The sequence below is a fragment of the Oryctolagus cuniculus genome, chromosome 1 (assembly GCF_964237555.1).
Source record: "Oryctolagus cuniculus chromosome 1, mOryCun1.1, whole genome shotgun sequence".
NCBI classification, from domain to species: Eukaryota; Metazoa; Chordata; class Mammalia; order Lagomorpha; family Leporidae; genus Oryctolagus; species Oryctolagus cuniculus.
This window is the reverse complement of record NC_091432.1, coordinates 183,375,288-183,394,790: the sequence shown is the minus strand read 5'-3', so window position 1 is coordinate 183,394,790 and position 19,503 is coordinate 183,375,288. Positions and strand designations below refer to the sequence as shown.

The 19,503-nt window shown below is 40.8% G+C and overlaps 1 protein-coding gene across 4 annotated transcripts in view; it reads left to right on the top strand.

The window, feature by feature from the left end:
- MLLT3 (MLLT3 super elongation complex subunit) overlaps positions 1–19,503 on the top strand; it is a 392,438-nt gene that overhangs the window by 263,208 nt on the left and 109,727 nt on the right. For all 4 annotated transcript variants that reach the window (XM_070052927.1, XM_070052921.1, XM_051857400.2 and 1 more), the window contains one exon: positions 11,939–12,082. In XM_070052927.1, the coding sequence (XP_069909028.1) occupies positions 11,939–12,082 (144 nt within the window). The remainder of the gene's footprint in view (positions 1–11,938; positions 12,083–19,503) is intronic.

Below are 19,503 nucleotides of genomic sequence, written 5' to 3'. Positions count from 1 at the left end.
TGATCATAATTCATTGTGGTAACCACATTAATAGAGGGGTTGTATAAGAGGGATGTCTGGTTTGGCTTTTATTGGAGGAATTAGGAAGACTTTCCAGAGGAGTTGATGCTTTGGGTGGGTCTTGAACAATGCATTACCAGGCATACAGGAATATATGCTGGGAGGAAGATATTTTAGTCATAGGGAGTACTATCTCAGGGAGGCAAAACAAATGAGATAACATAGAAATTTGGGGAATTTCTTCAAAATTGTGGAAAGAGTATAGTAAGAGAACAAAAGAAATGCAATAAGGTAGTAGAATACTATGGTCGTTATGTTAGCTTTTCATTACAGAAGGAGTAAAATTTATTTCAGATTTTATTTTTAGAGGTTCAGAATGCAAAATCAGGTGACCTCTGGTCTGGTGTCTGATGATTGGTGGAACACTTGTGAAGGGAAGATAAAGCAGAGAGAAACATGGAGCAGTCTTTTTTTTCATATCAATGTTTGTCTGTTTATGTGGCCACAATGATTGATCGTGGGGTTCCATCCAACAGCTTAATCCAGTCTAACCACTTTCTTTTTTTTTTTTTTAACTTTAATGAATATAAATTTCCAAAGTACGACTTATGGATTACAATGGCTTCCCCCACATACCGTCCCTCCCACCCACAACCCTCCCCTTTCCCACTCCCTCTCCCCTTCCATTCACATCAAGATTCATTTTCGATTATCTTAATATACAGAAGATCAGCTTAGTATACATTAAGTATGGATTAAGGGTCTCATAATTTGGTTACGTTCATCCTTAATCCATTAACATAAGATTTTGGGAAAGAGAGAGATCAATGGATTGATCAAGCTTCAATCTGCTGGTTCACTCCCCAGATGCCTGCTACAGTTAAGCCTGGAGCAGGCCAAAGCCAAGAGCGAGAGACTCCATCAGGATCTCTCAAGTAGGTGGTAGGAACTCAGGCATTTCAGCCATCATCTGCTGCCTCTCAGGATGCATTGACAGGAAGCTGGATCAGAAGTGGTATATCTGGAACTGAAACAGACAATCCAGTATGGGATGCAGGTGTCTCAAGTGTCAGCTCCATTTCCTCTGCCACAGTACTACTCCCATGCAAATAATTTTTCCGATTATATCAACTTATTCCAATGAAATAAGATTATGTTATAGAAGATGATGGGTCTTTAAAGCTTTCTTTTTTCCCATAGAAGCCTTTTTTTTAAGGAATACAAACTTCATGCATTTCATAAATACAACTTTAGGAATATAGTGATTCTTCCCACCATACCCACCCTCCCACCTACGCTTCCACCCCTCCTCCTCCTCCCTCCCCCCTTCCAAATCCCATTCCCCACTAAGATCCATTTTCTTTCTATCTTTTTTTTTTTTTGACAGGCAGAGTGGACAGTGAGAGAGAGTCAGAGAGAAAGGTCTTCCTTTGCCATTGGTTCACCCTCCAATGGCCGCTGTGGCCAGCGCGCTGTGGCCGGCGCACCGCGCCGATCCAAAGCCAGGAGTTAGGTGCTTCTCCTGGTCTCCCAAGGGGTGCAGGGCCCAAGCACTTGGGCCATCCTCCACTGCACTCCCGGGCCACAGCAGAGAGCTGGCCTGGAAGAGGGGCAACCGGGACAGAATCCAGTGCCCTGACCGGGACTAGAACCCAGTGTGCTGGCACCGCAAGGCGGAGGCTTAGCCTATTGAGCATGGCACCGGCCAATCCATTTTCAATTAACTTTATACACAGAAGACCAATTCTATACTAAGTAAAGAGTTCAACAACTTTCATGAGAGAGAGAGAGAGAAAAAAAAAAAAACCTATTCATCAACAGTCCAGACAAAGGCTGTTTAAAGTCATTGCATATGGTTCTCTAAAATAAACTTTTTTAAAAAACTTATTTTACCCCCAAAGAAATCTTTTGTTTAAGAAATACAGACTTCATGCATTTCATAAGTACAATTTTAGGAATATAGTGATTCTTCCCACCATACCTGCCCTTCTACCCACACTTCTACCTCTCCTCTTCCTCCTTCTTCCCTTCCCAGTCCCATTCTCCAATAAGATCCATTTTCGATTAATTTTGTACACAGAAGACCAACTCTATACTAAGTAAAGAGTTCAACAAGTTTCAAGGAAAAAAAAAAAAACTTCTCAACAGTCCAGACAAGGATTGTTTAAAGTCATTGCATCTTGAAGTTAATTTCACTTCTTTTTTTTTTTAAAGCTTAATTAACTTTAAAGAAGCACCCAAGAATGATACATTGTTTGTGAGCACTTAGACATAATTATAATACAATTCTTTGATGACAGAGGTCCTGCTTGGGAAGTTAGTACACAATGACTCCTGTTGTTAATTTAAAAATTAACACTCTTATGTATGACATCAGTGATCACCAAAAGCTCTTGGCGTGAGCTGCCTAGATTAGGGAAGCCTTTGGAATCCACAAACTCCATCAGTACTGACAGAAGGCCATAAACAAAGTGGAAGTTCTCTCCTCCCTTCAGAGAAAAGTACCTCCTTTGATGACCACTTCTCTCTACTGGTGTCTCATACACCAAGATCCTTCATGTAGGACATTTTTTGCCACAGTGTCTTGGCTTTCCATGCCTAGATGCTCTTGTAGGCTTTATAGGCACACCAGAATGCCTTAAGGGCTGATTCTGAGGTCAGAGTACTACTTAAAGTGATTGTCATTCTAGGCCTGCTGTGTGGACTGCTTCCCATGTTGGAGCATTCACTCCTTTTTAATTCTATCTATTATTTTTACCAGACACTTAATCCTATCCATATGATCCATTTGACACTTAAGATGGTATTTTTACCACCCAGCTTAAGGGGATTTGGGGACCCATAGCAAGTTTTTAAACTGTACCCTTAGAAGTAAGTCATAGGGATGTATGCAGAACTATACAGCTTTACAGTTACACACTTCATATACTTCATAATTACAGCTGTAGGAACATTCTTCCTACTGTGTCCACCCTCCCATCCATACTCCCATCTCTCTTCCTCTCCCCTCTCTTATTCCCATTCTTATTTTTTATTGAGATCTATTTTCGACTGACTTTATACACATATGTTTAACTCTATGTTAAGTAAAGAGTTCCACAAATAATATGAAAAAAAAAACTATTACACAACAGTCAAAACAAGGGCTGTTCAACTTATTGCTCCTCAAAGTGGCAATTTCACTTCTTCAGATTGCCTTTTGGGTGCTCTATTAGTTATGCCAGGTAAGGGAGAACATATGGTATTTGTCCCCTTGGGACTGGCTTATTTCACTAAATATGACGTTTTCCAGATTCATCCATTTTGTTGCAAATGACAGATTTCATTTTTTTTTTTTACTACTGAGTGATATTCCATGGTGTGCTTATCCTATAATTTCTTTATCCAGTCTTTAGTTGATGGACATTTGGATTGATTCCATGTCTTAGCTATTGTGAATTGAACTACAATAAACATAGAAGTACATATAATTCTTTCATATGCTGATTTCCTTTCCCTTGCATAAATTCCCAGGAGTGGGATGGCTGGATCATATGGAAATCTATATTCAGATTTCTGAGATATCTCCATAATGTCTTCCATAGTGGCTTTACCAATTTGCAATACCACCAACAGTGGATTAGGGTACCTTTTTCCCCACATCCTCACGACTATTTTTTTGTTGATTTCTTTCCCCCACAAAGAAACCTTTTATTTAATGAGTACAAACTTCATAATTACAACTTTAGGAATATAGTGATTCTTTCCACCATACCCACCCACCCACCCTACCTCCTCCTCCCTCTTCCATTCTCTATTAAGAAAAGAAAAGAAAAAAGAAAAGGAAAGAAAGAAAAGAAAGAAAAAACTGTCTTGTTAATGAAGACAAGGGCTATTAAGTCATTGCTTCTCAAAGTATCAATTTCACTTCTACAGATTTCCTTTTGAATGCTTTATTAGTCATCACAGATAAGGGAGAACATATGGTATTTGTCACTTTGGGACTGGCTTATTTCACTAAGTATGATGTTTCCCAGATTCATCCATTTTGTTGCAAATGACCGGATTTCGTTTTTTTTTTTTTTTTTTTTTTTTTTAACCACTATGTAGTATTCCAGAGTACATTTTCCATAATTTCTTTATCCAGTCTTCAGTTGGTAGATATTTAGGTAGATTCCATATCTTAGCTTTTGTGAATTGAGCTGAAATAAACATGAGGGTGCAGATAACACTTTTATTTGCTGATTTCATTTCTCTTGGGTAAATTCCCAGGAGTGGGATGGCTGGGTCATATGGTTGATTTGCAAATGTTGAACCATCCCTGAATACCAAGGATAAATCCCATTTGGTTCAGGTGAATGATTTTTCTGATGTGTAGTTAGATTCAATTGGCTAAAATTTTGTTGAGGATTTTTGCATATATGTTAATCAGGGAAACTAGTCTGGAGTTCTCTTTCTTGGTTGAATCATTTTGGGGTTTAGGAATTAAGGTGATGCTGGCTTCATAGAATGTAGAAAGATTTTCTCTCTTCCAATTGTTTTGAACATCTTGAGAATAATTGGAGTTAGTTCTTTAAATGTCTGGCAGAATTCAGCAGTGAAGCCATCCAATCCTTGGCTTTTCTTTGTTCTGAGGGCCTTTATTACTGATTCAATTTTCGTCTTGGTTATGGTTCTGTTTCGGTTTTCTATGTCTTCATGTCTCAACTTAGGTAGATTGTATGTGTCCAGGAATCTATCCACTTCTTCTTGGTTTCTTGGTCTGTTGGCACACAGCTCTTTGTAGTAATTTTTGATGATTCTTTTCATTTTTGTGATATCTGTTTTTACATCCCCTTTTCATCTCTGATTTTATCTATTTGGGTCTTATCTTTTTTTTTTTTTTTTGATTATTTGGGCCAATGGTGTGTCAATTTTATTTATTTTTTTTCAAAAAGCAGCTCTTTGTTTTCCTGATCTTTAGTATAGGTTTTTTTTGTTTCAATTTTGTTGATTTCTTCTCTAATTTAATTATTCCCTTTCTCCTAGTAGTTTTGGGTTTGGTTAGCTGTTGTTTTTCTAGATCCTTGGGATGCATGATAGCTCATTTATTTGGTACCTTTCCAATTTCTTGATGTAGGCACAATTGTTATAAACTTCCCTTTAGCACTGCTGTTGCTATTCCTATAAGTTTTGATATGTTGTGTTGTCCTCTTCATTTGTTTCCAGAAATTTTTTGATTTCTCTTTCGATTTCTTCTATGACCCACAGTTCATTCAGGAGCATGTGTTTGCAGATGTGCTAGATTCCCGAGTTGCCGATTTCCATATTCATTCCATTGTGATTCAAGAAGATGTATGGTGTGAATTCAGCTTTTTGGTATTTGCTGAGACTTGCTTTATGGCCTAGCATGTGCTCAATCCTAGAGAAAGTTCTAGGCACTGTTGAGATGAATGTGTATTCATCAGCTATAGGATGGAAAGTTCTATAGATATCTATTAGGTCCATTTGGTCTATAGAGTTGGTTAATTGCTGTTCCCTTGCTAATTTTCTATCTGGTTGATCTGTCCATTCCTGAAAGTGGGGTATTGAAGTCTCCCATTACTATTGTATTTGAGTCTATGTCTCCCTTTAGATGCCTTAACATTTCTTTTAAATAGCCAGGTGCCATGTAATTAGGCACATATACATTTATAATAGTCACATCTTCCTGTTGAATTTATCGCTTAATAATTACATAGTGCCATTCTTTGTCTCTTTTAACAGTTTTTGTGTTAAAGTGTGTTTTGTCTGATATTAGATTGGCTACTCCAGCTTTTTTGGGGGGTTCTGTTAGCATGGAAAATCTTTTTCCATCTTTTCCCTTTCAGTCTGCATGAATCTCTGTTGCTGGGTTTTGTTTTTTAATCCATTCATCCGGTCTATTTCTTTTAAATGGAGTGTTGAGGCCATTTACATTCAAGGTGATTATTGATAAGTAATGACTTTGCCCTGACATTGTTCCATAAATATTCCCATTTTTAACTTTGGATTTCCTTTATACTTTTACTAGGAGATTTTCTGCCTTTACCTTCTTTGTAGTTATGACCATGTTTCTGTATTTCTGTGTTAAGCACATCCTTAAGCATCTTTTGTAAGGCTGGACTGGTGGTCACAAATTCTTTCAATTTCTTTTGGTCATGGAAGTTCTTTATTTCACCTTCATTCATAAATGAGAGCTTTGCAGTATTCTGGGTTTAAAGTTTTTTTTCTCTTAAGACTTTGAATACATCTTGCCATTCTCTCCTAGAGAGTTTCTGATGAGAAGTCTGTTGTGAGTCTCATTGGAGGTCCTTTGAAAATAATCTGGCATTTCTCTCTGTGCATGTTTTACAATTTTTTTTATGTTTTACTGTGGGGAGTTTGATTACAATGTGTTGTGGAGAAGATCTTTTCTGGTCATGTCTATTAGGAGTTCTGTGTGCTTCCTGTACTGAATGTTCTTTTCTTTCTCCAAATTGGGGAAGTTTTCTGTAATTATTTCACTAAAAAGGCTTTCTAATTGTTTCTCTCTTTCTACACCTTCAAGAACTCCCCAAACCCATATGATGGGTCATTTGTTTATATCCTGTAGATACTCAGCAGTGTTTTTTAGTTTTCTAATTTCTTCTTGTTTTTGGTCTGACTGTATAGTTTCCTGCAATTTGACTTCTACTTTGGATATTTTTTCTTCTGCTTCACCAATTCTGTATTTAAGGCTTTCCACTGCATTTTAAATTTGTTCTATTGAATTCTTCACTTCCAAGATTTCATTTTGCTTTCTCTTTAAGCTCTCAATTTTGTGGTAGGAATTTTTTTTTTCATGTCATGTATGGATTTCATTAGTTCATGCATTTGCTTTTGATTACTTCTAAGTAATCCTATGATCAATTTTTTGAATCTCATTTTTGGCATTTCTTCAATCTCATCTTCATAGTCTGGCACTGAAGTGTTATATTCTTTTGGGGGCATCCTATTTTGTTCCTTATTCTTGTTTCTTGAATTGGTACATTTGTTATTTGGCATTTAAGATACTCCTTGGTTTCTTCTTTGTTTTTTTTTTTTTTGTTTTTTTTTTTTGTTTGTTTGTTTGTTTGTTTTTCCACCGTGGCAGCAGCTTTTATCTTTGGACTATGCGTCTGGATTAGTGGAGTGTCTACTTTTTCAGTGAATACTCCAAAACGTGGTGGGTGTGTCCAGGGAGTTCTGTTCAGTGTTCCAGGGTGAAGACAGCATCTAAGGTGACACCCAGGTTTTAGACGTGGTAAATCTCTGTTATTTGTTTTCTTTTTTTAAATTTTTTGACAGGCAGAATTAGACAGTGAAAGACAGAGACAGAGTTATAGACAGTGAGAGAGAAACGGAGAGAAAGGTCTTCCTTCCATTGGTTCACTGCCCTAATGACCACTACAGCTGGCACTGTGCCAATCCAAAGCCAGGAGCCAGGTGCTTCCTCCTGGTCTCCCATGCGGGTGCAGGGACCCAAGCACTTGGGCCATCCTCCACTGCCCTCCCGGGCCACAGCAGAGAGCTGGACTGGAAGAGGAGCAACCACGACTAGTACCTGGCACCCCAACTGGGACTAGAATCTGGGCTGCTGGCGCCACAGGTGGAGGATTAGCCAAGTGAGCCATGGCGCTGGCCCTGTTTTTTTGTTTTCTTATCAGAGAGGAAGTTTGTTCTGCTCTGTTGCATAGACTCAACTTATCTCCTCTCCTCAAAGGAGACCAGTGCCTGGGTGCTAGCCCCAGTGGGTATAATATTCATCCACACTGCCCCAAGGACCACACAAAGGATCTGTGCAATCCTCAGTGTAAGCTCAGATTCCCCAGCAATGTCCCTTACCAGGAAGCCCTGAGAATGTGGAGCCTCCCACAGACTGCCCAAAGTCTCAGCCACACCCTGAGTCCTCCCACATAGCCTCAGTGTTTTCACAGTCCCAGCATACAAACCTCCCACTGCACAAGCACTTAGCCCTCTGTGAATTCTCCCTGCCAGACTCAGGAGTTTCCACTCAGTTGGTTGCTGGATGCAGACTTGAGCTGGTGCAGCTGTTGTGTATGTCCAAAATGGTGTCCGCCATTTCTTACCTTGTTACAGGATGCCATTACAGGGTGAATAGGGAAAGAGAAATGTGCCCCCCCTTTTCTTCTCTAGTTTGGCAGGTACATTCTCACCCACAGAGTTCCAAGCTGGATTCTCTCCAGGCTCTTCCTGCAGCTTTAATGCCAGTGGGTTGCGCTGCTGCAATCTGGTCTCACCTCACTGTCCAAAGCAGATATGGAGGCTCTCAGCGGCTGGGGTCCTGACTTGTGCACGTCCATGCCTTCCATGTAGGTCCACCATGTCCCTCTAATTTGCGTGGAGTTTCCTCTGCCATTTTCAGTTTAACTCTTCCCTGAGACTGCACTCTATCCCACTTTTTTTAAACTATCTTTTCCTAGACTAGAGCAGTAAGCTCCTTCCTTCTCCCCCATCTTAATCCTTCCCCTTCAACTACATTTCATTTCCAAGACAGATGCCTCCTTTTTTTTTTGGACAGGCAGAGTGGACAGTGAGAGAGAGACAGAAAGAAAGGTCTTCCTTTTGCCGTTGGTTCACCCTCCAATGGCTGCCGCGGCCGGCGCACCACGCTGATCCAAAGCCAGCAGCCAGGTGCTTCTCCTGGTCTCCCATGCAGGTGCAGGGCCCAAGCACTTGGGCCATCCTCCACTGCACTCCCGGGTCACAGCAGAGAGCTGGACGGGAAGAGGGGCAACCGGGACAGAATCTGGCGCCCCGACCGGGACTAGAACCCAGTGTGCTGGCGCCGCAGGCGGAGGATTAGCCTAGTGAGCTGAGTGAGCTGCGCCAGCTGCGCACCGGCCACCTTTTTCTTCTTCTGACCTTGGAAAGGCTTCTACCACAACTTTAATTGCATCAGTTCAGAACAAGTTTAACTAAAAAACAAAGGCCTCTGCCACAGCTTAAGCTGACATCCCATATGAGTGCCGTTTTGAGTCCTGGTCACTCCTCTTCCAATCTAGCTCCCTGCTTATGGCCTAAAACTTTTATATCAATGGAAAGATACTACCTGATCTTTGTGTTTGAAAGCTTGCCCTCTTTGTCATTTTAAGAAGTAGAATGTTTCATGTTCACAAACAGGAGGAGACCAGCTGAGGAATGATGAAGGTCTAAGCTAAGACAGTGGTCATAGTGGCTGGAGAAGATGGGCTAGATTTGCAAGGGTTCCAAAGGAGAATTAGTAAACAAAACTGGGGGAAAATTTGGCTGGTGAGTGAGGAAAAAGAAAAAGTTGGAGGTGATTTTTCTGTATCTTAATCTTGGCATGCAGTTAGGACTTGTTTGCCAGGATATAAGAGTACAATATAGAGGAAAAGAGAGATGAAGATAACTTTAGTTTAAAATAATGTGTGTTTTTTGGTGTTATTGTGGGTCAACAACACATGCATGTGACAGTTCAGTGAGAGCTGGGTTAGAGATGCAGATAGAAGAATCACAATCTAGTAGGTGGAACTGACCTCCTGTGAATGAATGGCATCTCCCTCAGAAACTTTACAGAAAGATAAGTGGCATCTGTGGGATAATGGAAAAAGAGAAGAGGGCTGTAAGGAAGACTCAGAAGGAAGATCCAGTAAAATATGAGGAAAACCGGAAGAGAATGGCAGGCATCCTGATGGGAGGTGGGGCTGGGCACAGGGGAGTAGGTGTCATGTGAGGTGGCAGTAGAAGTGAAGTAGTAGTTAGGAAATGAGGGAAGACTATGATTTAGGGAAGTGTGAGTAAGGAGGTGGAAAAAATTAATTTGTAGTAGGTAAGGCTACATTCTGACAGTTGCAGGTGCCAAGACTTTTGAATAAAAAGAATTAGATTCAGATCACTTTGTTTCATCTGACAGAGCTGGTAACTGTCTAAGCCACAGGAGAGCTGTGAGAGTTAAGAGAGATGAATATTAAAGTACACAGTAGTTTCTGTTATGATCCTCAGTCTTGATTTCATTTTGGATAATTAAAAATAGTGTGTAGAGAAGGATAAATTTTCACCCAACTATAGTGATAGCTTGAGAATTGAACCTGGGTATCATGAAATTTTTTTTTAAATTTTATTTGATGGGCAAAGTTAGAGAGAGAGAGAGAGAGAGAGAGAGAGAGAGAGAGAGAGAAAGAATATTTTCCAAATGCTGGTTCATTCCCCAAATGGCTGCAATGGCTGGGGCTAGGCCAGGCTGAAGCCAGGGGCCAGGAGCTTCTTCCAGGTCTCCTACATGGATTCAGGGACCCAAGCACTTTGACCATCCTCTGCTGCTTTTTCAGGCTGTTAGCAGGTGGCTGGATCAGAAGTGCAGCAGCCAGGACTTGAACTGGTGCCCATATGGGACGCCAACATCACATTCAATGGCTTAACCCACTATGTCACAACGCCAGCCCCTTATGAAATTCTACTTACTGTGTTCTTTGCATAATATGTCATTTTGTCTTCTTTATTCAGGAAAATACCATTCGTTATTCATCTCATAAACCTTAATCATATTTTTATGTTCAGGAACTAAACCAGTTGTTGAGGATACAATGGTGATTCAAACATTGCTCCTACTTTTAGTAGTCCTATGACCTAGCAGGATAAATGGAGATAAGACAGTTATTCTAAGATAAAGTAGGGATAAGAAGGAGATATATGCAGAGCAGAGAAGAGGCGGGGAGGAGTTAGGAGTGGCTTCAAGGAAGCCCTCCCACAAATGAACCCAAGTGGAAAAGGATGAGAAGTTATACAGAGAGAACAGGAGGTAGAGGAAGGAGTTGGAGGTGATGAATAGAAAGCAAGGGGGCCGGCACTATGATGTAGTGGGTAAACTTGCCACCTGCAGTGCCAGCAGCCCATATGGGTGCCAGTTCGAATCCTGCCTGCTCCACTTCTAATCCAGCTCTCTGCTATGGTCTGGGAAATCAGTAGAAGATGGCTCAAGTGCCTGGGCTCCTGCACCCATGAGGGATCAGCTCAGCTCTGGCTGTTGAAGTGAACCAGTGGATGGAAGACCTCTCTTTCTCTCTTCCCCCTAACCTCATCCCACCTCTGCCTCTTTGTAACTATGCCTTTCAAATAAATAAATAAATCTTTAAAAAAAAGTTAAAGCAAGAGCTAAACCCAGAAGTAACTAAGAACATAGTAGGTACTAAGAGGCATAAGCAACAACATACTACAGAACAACAGATAGGTGGAAGAAGCATGGTGAGATTAGAAGCTGGATGGAAGACCTCTTTCTCTCTGCCTCTCCTTCTCTCTCTGTGTAACTCTGACTTTCAAATAAATAAATAAATCTTTTTTTTTAAAAGAGATTAGAAGCCAAGAGCTAGTTTATGAAGGCTTTGTGTTGGCATTTAAGTGACATTAGATGTTTGTCCTAATGGCCATTAGAGGGTGTCAAATTTTAACTAGGATGCAAATGTCTGTAATTTTATTTCAGAGAGATAATTTTGAGGCCTGAATAAAAGAGACATGGAAGAGAATGTATCATGAAGTAGAAAGACCTACTAGGGGAGGGAGTTTGTTAGCTTGGCAGTGAGTAAGAACATGACAGTAGGCATTAGATGGCTTGTTCAAGAAATATTTAGGAGAGGACATTGGCAGCCTTTGTTGATATGTGTAGAGGGTAAGGTGGGAAGAGGAAGGGATTTCTTAGATTTCTGGTTGGGTGGCTATGTTTGTTGGTGTCACACCACTTGAGAGATTTCGGGGAGCATGATGAGATTATTCTATTTGGTTTTTTCCTAACACAAGAAAGCCTACTATATCAGACGTTTTCATTTTATTCTGTGAATAATTCCATGACAATTTTTTTCCAGTACTATGACACTATAGCTGTTTCATGTCTGAGTTTTTTCTGTAGCTTAAGAGAAGTAAACTTTTGCTCTTAAAATTTCATTTTTTGCCTAAATCTTTTCTGTCTTCCTTTTTTAACCACCAGGAAGAACCTAAGAAAGTCCGCTTTGATTATGACTTATTCTTGCATCTTGAAGGCCATCCACCAGTGAATCACCTCCGCTGTGAAAAGCTAACTTTCAACAACCCCACAGAGGATTTTAGAAGAAAGTTGCTGAAGGCAGGAGGGGTAAGTGGCACTCTCTTGTGAAAAGCCTCCTACAGAAAAGCTAGTTGCTGGAGTGTCAAGAAGTATAAGTAATGTTTTGAGAGAGGTAAAAGAGATAAAGTACCAAATTGGTTTAGCAACAGACTCATGGTTTGAGATGGAGAAAGAGGCAAATAATAATATTTTTTAAAGGTATGAATCTGAGGCCAGCATTGCAGCTCACTAGGCTAATCCTCCACCTTGCGGTGCCAGCACACTGGGTTCTAGTCCCGGTCGGGGCGCCAGATTCTGTCCTGGTTGCCCCTCTTCCAGGCCAGCTCTCTGCTGTGGCCAGGGAGTGCAGTGGAGGATGGCCCAAGTCCTTGGGCCCTGCACCCCATGGGAGACCAGGAGAAGCACCTGGCTCCTGCCATCGGATCAGCGTGGTGCGCCGGCCGCGGCGGCCATTGGAGGGTGAACCAACGGTAAAGGAAGACCTTTCTCTCTGTCTCTCTCTCTCACTGTCCACTCTGCCTGTCAAATAAAAATAAAAATAAAAATAAAAATAAAAATAAAAATAAATAAAGGTATGAATCAGCACACATTGTTGGTTAGAATGGGCTTGAGGTAGATTTACTTTGACAAAAGCCAAAACAAATAAGCAAAACATTACCTTCAATTTAAAAAAAGAATCATGTATGAAGTTTCTTTTTTTTTTTTTGAAGTGGTAAGTGAGGTAGTAAATTTAAATTTTTTTAAAGATTTATTTTATTTATTTGAAAGAGTTTTTAGCATTCAATATAATTTAAAGATATAATTCTAAGAATATAATGATATTCCCTTCCTCCCTCTCATTCATTCATTCATTTTTGAGATAACATTTTTATTTTTATTTTTAATCTTGAAACTTTTTATTAAAAATTTTAAAAGACATGTAAAAGTTATACATTTTTATGTGTTACTATGTGGTGTTTCATTACACATATACATTGCAAAGTCCAATCATGGTAAATATATTTACCCTTCAAACATTTAACATTTCTTTATAGTGAAAATATCCAAAGATCTCATCTTTTAGTTTTTTAAATAAATAAATATATAGTAAATGATCTATCTTCATGCTTCTGTACAACAGAACCTCAGTACTTTTTATTCCTATCTAGTTATAACCCAGTACCTGTCAGTCAGCCTTTCCAAATCCATTCCTCCCCACTTCCTGTTCCAGCCCCTAGAAACCACTACCATATTTTTAACTTCTATAAGATCACCTATTTTATTAGACTTCACATATGAGTGAGACCATGTGATATTTGTCTTTCTGTGCTTGGTTCATTTTACTCAACATAATGACCTCCAGCAAATGGCATGATTCCACCCTTTTTTATGACTAATATATCATTATATATGTATAATATATACATTCTTTATCCATTATTCAGTTGATGGATAATTAGATTGTTTACATTTCTTGTTATTGTAAATAGTGTTGAAGTAAACATGAGAGTGCAGATGACTCTTCAACAGGTGGATTTTTTTTTCTCTTAGATATATCCTCAGTCATGGGATAGCTGAGTCATAAAGTAGTTTAATTTATAGTTTTTTGAGGAACCTCCATACTGTTTTCCACATTGACTTCAGTGAGTACATTCTCATCAACAGTATGCAAAGGTTACCTTTCTTCTACATCTTGGCATGTATTCTCTTAGCCAATCTAACTGGACTGAGGTGATATAACATTTTTAAATTACATTAAATCCAAGAATTTAATGCACCATCAAATAAAAAGCTTAACAAGTAGCAAATTTTAATGAAGAGAAATGTACCCAATATTTCAGATTGGCATCTCAGGAAAGAACTGAGAATCCAGTCTTCATTCAGACTGGAGTTTTTATGGATATGGGAATGGGTCCCTTCCCCAGTGTCTCCTTTCCCCTCACTATCCTACATATTATTTGGAAGATGGTTTTCTGAATGTGAGATTCCTAAAATTCCTCTCAGAACTTCATAACGGATCTAATAGCCCCCTTGATGTAGGGTGGGGAACATTCTCCTAAGCTGACCCTGGGAGAAGGCTGGGATCCATCTAACAAGGTTATTGAACAGGAGCAAGACTTTCAATGTATAAATGCTAGTCTGCTCCCAAGGATTGCCTCCTTATTCCAGTGCACAAAAACTCCCATTTTCTTTGGACCTTCTTACACAAACAGGCAATCTCTGTTTACCTACCTACCTAACCATAACATTCCCCTCTCAAGAGAATGAACCCATATGGAAGTAATGTGGGTGAATATCTGTCTTCTGTGTTTTCTTAATCTGACATATGGGTGTTTAGCTGCTTATGGTTATTCGTTTCTTGCTATCTGTCCTGTGGTGTTCAGAGATGCCCTGGAAAAGATTGTCTTATATGGTCCAAAGGTCCTAACAAGTAAACCAGAAGTCCTGCATCATGACCATCTAGAGCTGGGTAGCTTGTATTCTGTTAGAGACAAAATGAATGAGTATATTACAGATACATGGTCCAAAGAGAACCAGTAAGAGTATGGGAACTACAGGGCCAAGGAGGGACAATGCCAGGATTTCCATGACATTGTATTGGGCCAAAAAATTCAGTCTTGTTCAGCCTGGTCTTGGAGTATTCTGACCCTATCCAAGAAATGGTGAATATGATTTTGTGCCTGTCTAGTTTGATTGACTCAAAAACATTCTTGGAGTATGGCATAGATGCTGCCTTAGGTGGTGGTCAGTACAATGAAGGCTTGCCAGTTTTTAAAGACTGAGTTTAGCAACCCCAGAGCAAGGTCCTTAATCATGGCAGTCTTTAACAGGGAGAAGGCTGTATTTCGTATTTGTACTCTCTATCAAGGGAGAGAGCCCTGTTCTGGTTTACACTTGAGAGCCTGCTACAGGGGCTTTTCTATTTCCTTGCACATGGGGATGCATAACCTGTTAGAAAAATGCCACAGGTGTCTTAAAGTTGTAGGAGCAGGAAATTGGCTGTGTGGCCTGTATCCTCTCTGGAACCAGTCTCTGTTCTCAGAGGTGAGCATGAGCACTAAATAGTTAACTTTCTGACGGACCTAAATAGTTTTCCCTTGGACACCTCATAGCCACATTCTGTTAGGAAGTTAAGGGTGCTAATCAGATGCCCCAAACTGGTGCCTAACATTGGGGATAGACTAGCAAATCATCTTCATTTTAGATTATCTCTCCACTCCCCTCAAGAGATTGGTCCTTTACATTCTCCAAGAGAGCCTGCCCAAATAGGTGCAGAACTGTCCAAGTTACTTGTTACTTTATACCCTGTTTGCTAACCCATTTAAAGGCAAGTATGAACTGACAGGAGGGGCTCTTAGGCTTAGTAATAATCAGGTGGGCTTTAAGACCTGGCCAAGTATGTGTGGGGCTGAGACCTACCTATCGCTTCACATGGAAAAGTGGAAGAAACATTACAAGGGAAGTGCAAAACTCCCTACGTAAGATACTTTATTGACTCCCATTACCTAGTTGGCCTGGGAGGAGAGCTGGCCTGAACAGGAGGCTGCAGAGTAGGCGTAGGCAGCTACTATGTCTAAAACAAGATTCATGGTCCTGTCTTCTATATCATGACCTCAGACCCTGTTCCCTTAGTGGTCAGCTGGGAACCAGGCAGAGTGAAGAGCTTCCTCAGCTCAGTGCTAACAGGAGCTCTGGTTCTGACCTAGGAGCCCTTCAACCCTTGGGGCAGCACCATTTCCAGTGACCCAGTTTTTGGCAGAATGGGCAGCTTCACAATAGCTGTTTTCCCAATACCCTGCTTTTCACATTGATTTCAGGTGCTTTCTGGGGGTGGACTGGTCTTGTTAGGCTATTTTGACTAACAGATCACTATGTAAAGTAGCTATCAGCAGGGCCTGACCCTATCCTTATGTTGTTCCTGCTGCCTAACTTGCTCATCTTCCTCCTGGTTTCTGTTCAAGTAGACCACGAGGCAACCTTTAGGAGTACTCAGGCCCATCCCAAATTTTTGAAGCTTTCTTCAGACATCAGGGGTGACCTAAACTAGAAATCTGTACTCACAGGCATGTTCAGATACTGCTTTACCTGTGAGTTAAGACAGTGCCCATGAGTACTGTGTCCTTCCAGGTAAGATCAAATGTGATGACCACCTTACACAATCTGTCTATAAATTTGAGGTCATCACTAAAACTTCCTATCTCCCCTTTAATTTTCTTTGAAAGGGAGAGTTCTTCCCGTTTACTGCACCCACAGGAGAATTGAGCTAGCTGTAAAATCATACTGAAATTGAAGCTCTCATTTTCTGGTCATGATTTTTGGTCCTCTCCTTTATATTGTAGCCAAGAATTGTTACAGAAAAATAATAGTTGTACACTTTTTTAAGGTCTTGGGATCAAACTCTGTGTCCTAGTGGAGAGTCACCTGATATAGTCAGTTTCCCATGTGGAAGAGAATAGAGGAGAAATGAGGCAACAAGTAAGGCCTCCTTGATTGTTGTGCCATGAGTTAGGACAGTGTTTAGAAGAAAAACCGTGTTCTTTTAAGAGTTCAAAGACACTAGTCACCTTTAATATCCGTATAACCATTTATTAAGGTCTTCAGTGAAGCTTCCCATACCCCCCCCCCTTTTTTTTTGACAGGCAGAGTTACAGAGAGAGAGACAGAGAGAATCCCATATCCCTTTTTATCTGATTTCAATCCTGCATTGTAAAGGGAACTCATCCTTAACAGTACATTCCAATGGCTTCTGCAGTCATAGCTGAGAACTGATTCTTCAAGCAAGGGAGAGCAGTTCCCTTGTCAGGAAACAGAGGGAACAGGGACTTTCAGTTGTTTATAGGGGTGCTATTCCATGATGGTCATTCTCTTGGCTTTGCCTCCTAGGGGGCTCTTGGTGGTGGAGTGAGTAAGGCTAGGGAGAGCTGAGTCCAGCTTGCAATATTTACAGAATTCATGATTGTCTCTTAGTTCTGTCAAGGCCTGTACATAGGGGACTTCTGTCTGTTTACTGTGCCCAGGGCAGAATAGATCTAGCTGCAAATTGGTATTATATTTTAAAGTCTCATTATCTGGAGGCTTTCTGGTCACCTAATTTATATTGTGGTCAGGTGGAATTACAAAGGGAAAGTAGCTGTTTCTTTTTTAAAGTCAAAGAGTCAAACTGCGACCAGTTTTTGAGAACACATCCTGTCCGCCCTTCATCTGAGAATAGTGAATAGAGAAAGAGAATAGAGGAGAAATTGTGACAGATGTCTCTGTCATACCAAGAGGAGAGCAGGCACCCCTGCTCCTACCTCCCTGCTTGTGAAGAACTTCCTTGAGTTCTTCCTTGGCTTCTCTGAACTTTCACAGTGTAGCCTGTGGGTCATGGACCATGGGTTTCTAGGCTGAACTGGTATTACTATATTACCTGTAAATTTTCCTGGGACTCTGGACTTTCACCATGTAGCCTGTGAATATCCACTGCATAGCCCAGCTATGGTATTTGTATCCAACACATAACTTGACTCTTTTTGGAACCTTCCTTTTTTTTTTAAGCTGGGCCTCTTTTTTTTGATCCATATTTTGAGCTTGAAATGTCTGGCTATGTAATGTTTAGCTTGCCTGAGCCTTTGCCAGTTCCCCTTTAAAGACCTGGCCTGCTCACCAAGACTGCCAGCTTGAGCTGGGCAAAAGCGCCTGTCTACCCTTTTTCCTTTCTCTCTAGCCAGCTGTGGCCAGAAAAACATGTGCATGTGCCTCTTGCGTATCTGCCTGGCATCTGTCCCTGATGTGGGTGTTTTGCCCATGGATAGAGCTTCCCCATAAGTGCATTGCCCCAACCCTTATGCAGATGGTGATATCCCCCCCAGAGGGAGCTGGTTTGACCCTTGGTGCCAGGACGTGTTAGGTACTGGAAAGGATGGGGGAGAGAGTGCAGTGGGGGAAGGCAGGAAGCTCCCTGTCTCAGAGCCAACCCAGCATGGTCAGACACTGCTAATAAGAGAGAGCATATAACCCTGTTACCCTCACCATCATGCAGCCAACATAACATGGAAGACAAGCTGTCTAAGGCCGTGGGGAATGGGCCTGCTCTGAAATCATGTCTCATCAGCAGAGACTGACCCCAGTGCATAAAACATCAGACCTTTATGTAAGCCCAACATAGGTTTGGTATCATTTTATAAGTTGATGGTGTATTTTACACAATATAAATTAACTTAGATAACTGTTATCTCTCCAAGATGAGAGTCTCAGCCTCGAAGTCAAAAGACTGTTTAGAACTTTAAAGACTTGTCAGAAGTTTAAACTGTTGGTCAAAATAGAAGTAATAATCCATTTACCCTGAGCATTTTAACAAAAGTTATGAGCTAGAACTAAGCAGAGTTAAGGTGATCATTTAAACATTAAAAAGAGGCAGATAACATTAAATCCTGTAAGATTCAGTTCTTGCAGATAATCAAGGCTCAGTATAAGACAACAGAAAACACTAGAAACTTTTCCCAAAGAAGGTAAAAATTCTCTTTACCAACGTCAGTTACAGAAACACTTAAAAAAGCCTGAATCAAAAGGGTCAGCACAGGCTGGCGCCATGGCTCACTTGGTTAATCCTCCGCCTGCGGTGCTGGCACCCCGGGCTCTAGTCCCGGTTGGGGTGCTGGATGCTGTCCCGGTTGCTCCTCTTCCCGTCCAGCTCTGTGCTGTGGCCTGGGAAGGCAGTGGAGGATGGCCCAAGTACTTGGGCCCTGCACCCGCATGGGAGACCAGGAGGAAGCACCTGGCTCCTGGCTTCAGATCCGCGCAGTGCGCCCGCCATAGCGGCCATTTGGGGGGTGAACCAACGGAAGGAAGACCTTTCTCTCTCTCTCTCTCTCTCTCTCTCACTCACTCAATCTGTCAAATAAATTTTAAAAAGGGGGGAGGGGAGGATCAGCATATGCCATCAGCATTTGAACCCGTTACTTAAGGCAGTTAAATGCATCGTAGAACAAAGAGGTAGAGAATCAGGTAGTCCTGCTATCTGAACTTTTAAGATAGAGGAGCTAACTTTAAAATGATTTCTTTGTAATGTTATCCATTCTCATCTCACACAGCATTCAACTTCCACAAGACTTCTACAACATATTTATTCCTTCAGTTCCTCTTTCTATCAAAAGAGTTTTCTTTCTTAAACTTCATCGCCAAGAATACATTTTCATGCTTAAAACTTCCTCTACATCTTTCTTTTCTGTTTACTGGTTTGTTCAGTTAGCATTCTGAAATGATCTTCAGCACTTCTAAGTTAAGAGAATATTAAACAGGTGAACAGATAAACTTACATAATTTAGCATGAGTGAAAAAACAGGAATCCTTTGGGATAGAGGGACCATGAGACGCACTCTAACTACTTGAGAAGAAAAAACTTGAGAATGGAAGACATAGGCTCTGGTCAGTGGTAAAAATAACAGTTTTAGAGAAGTCATCTTAAGACAAGTTCTTTCCAGTGCTTT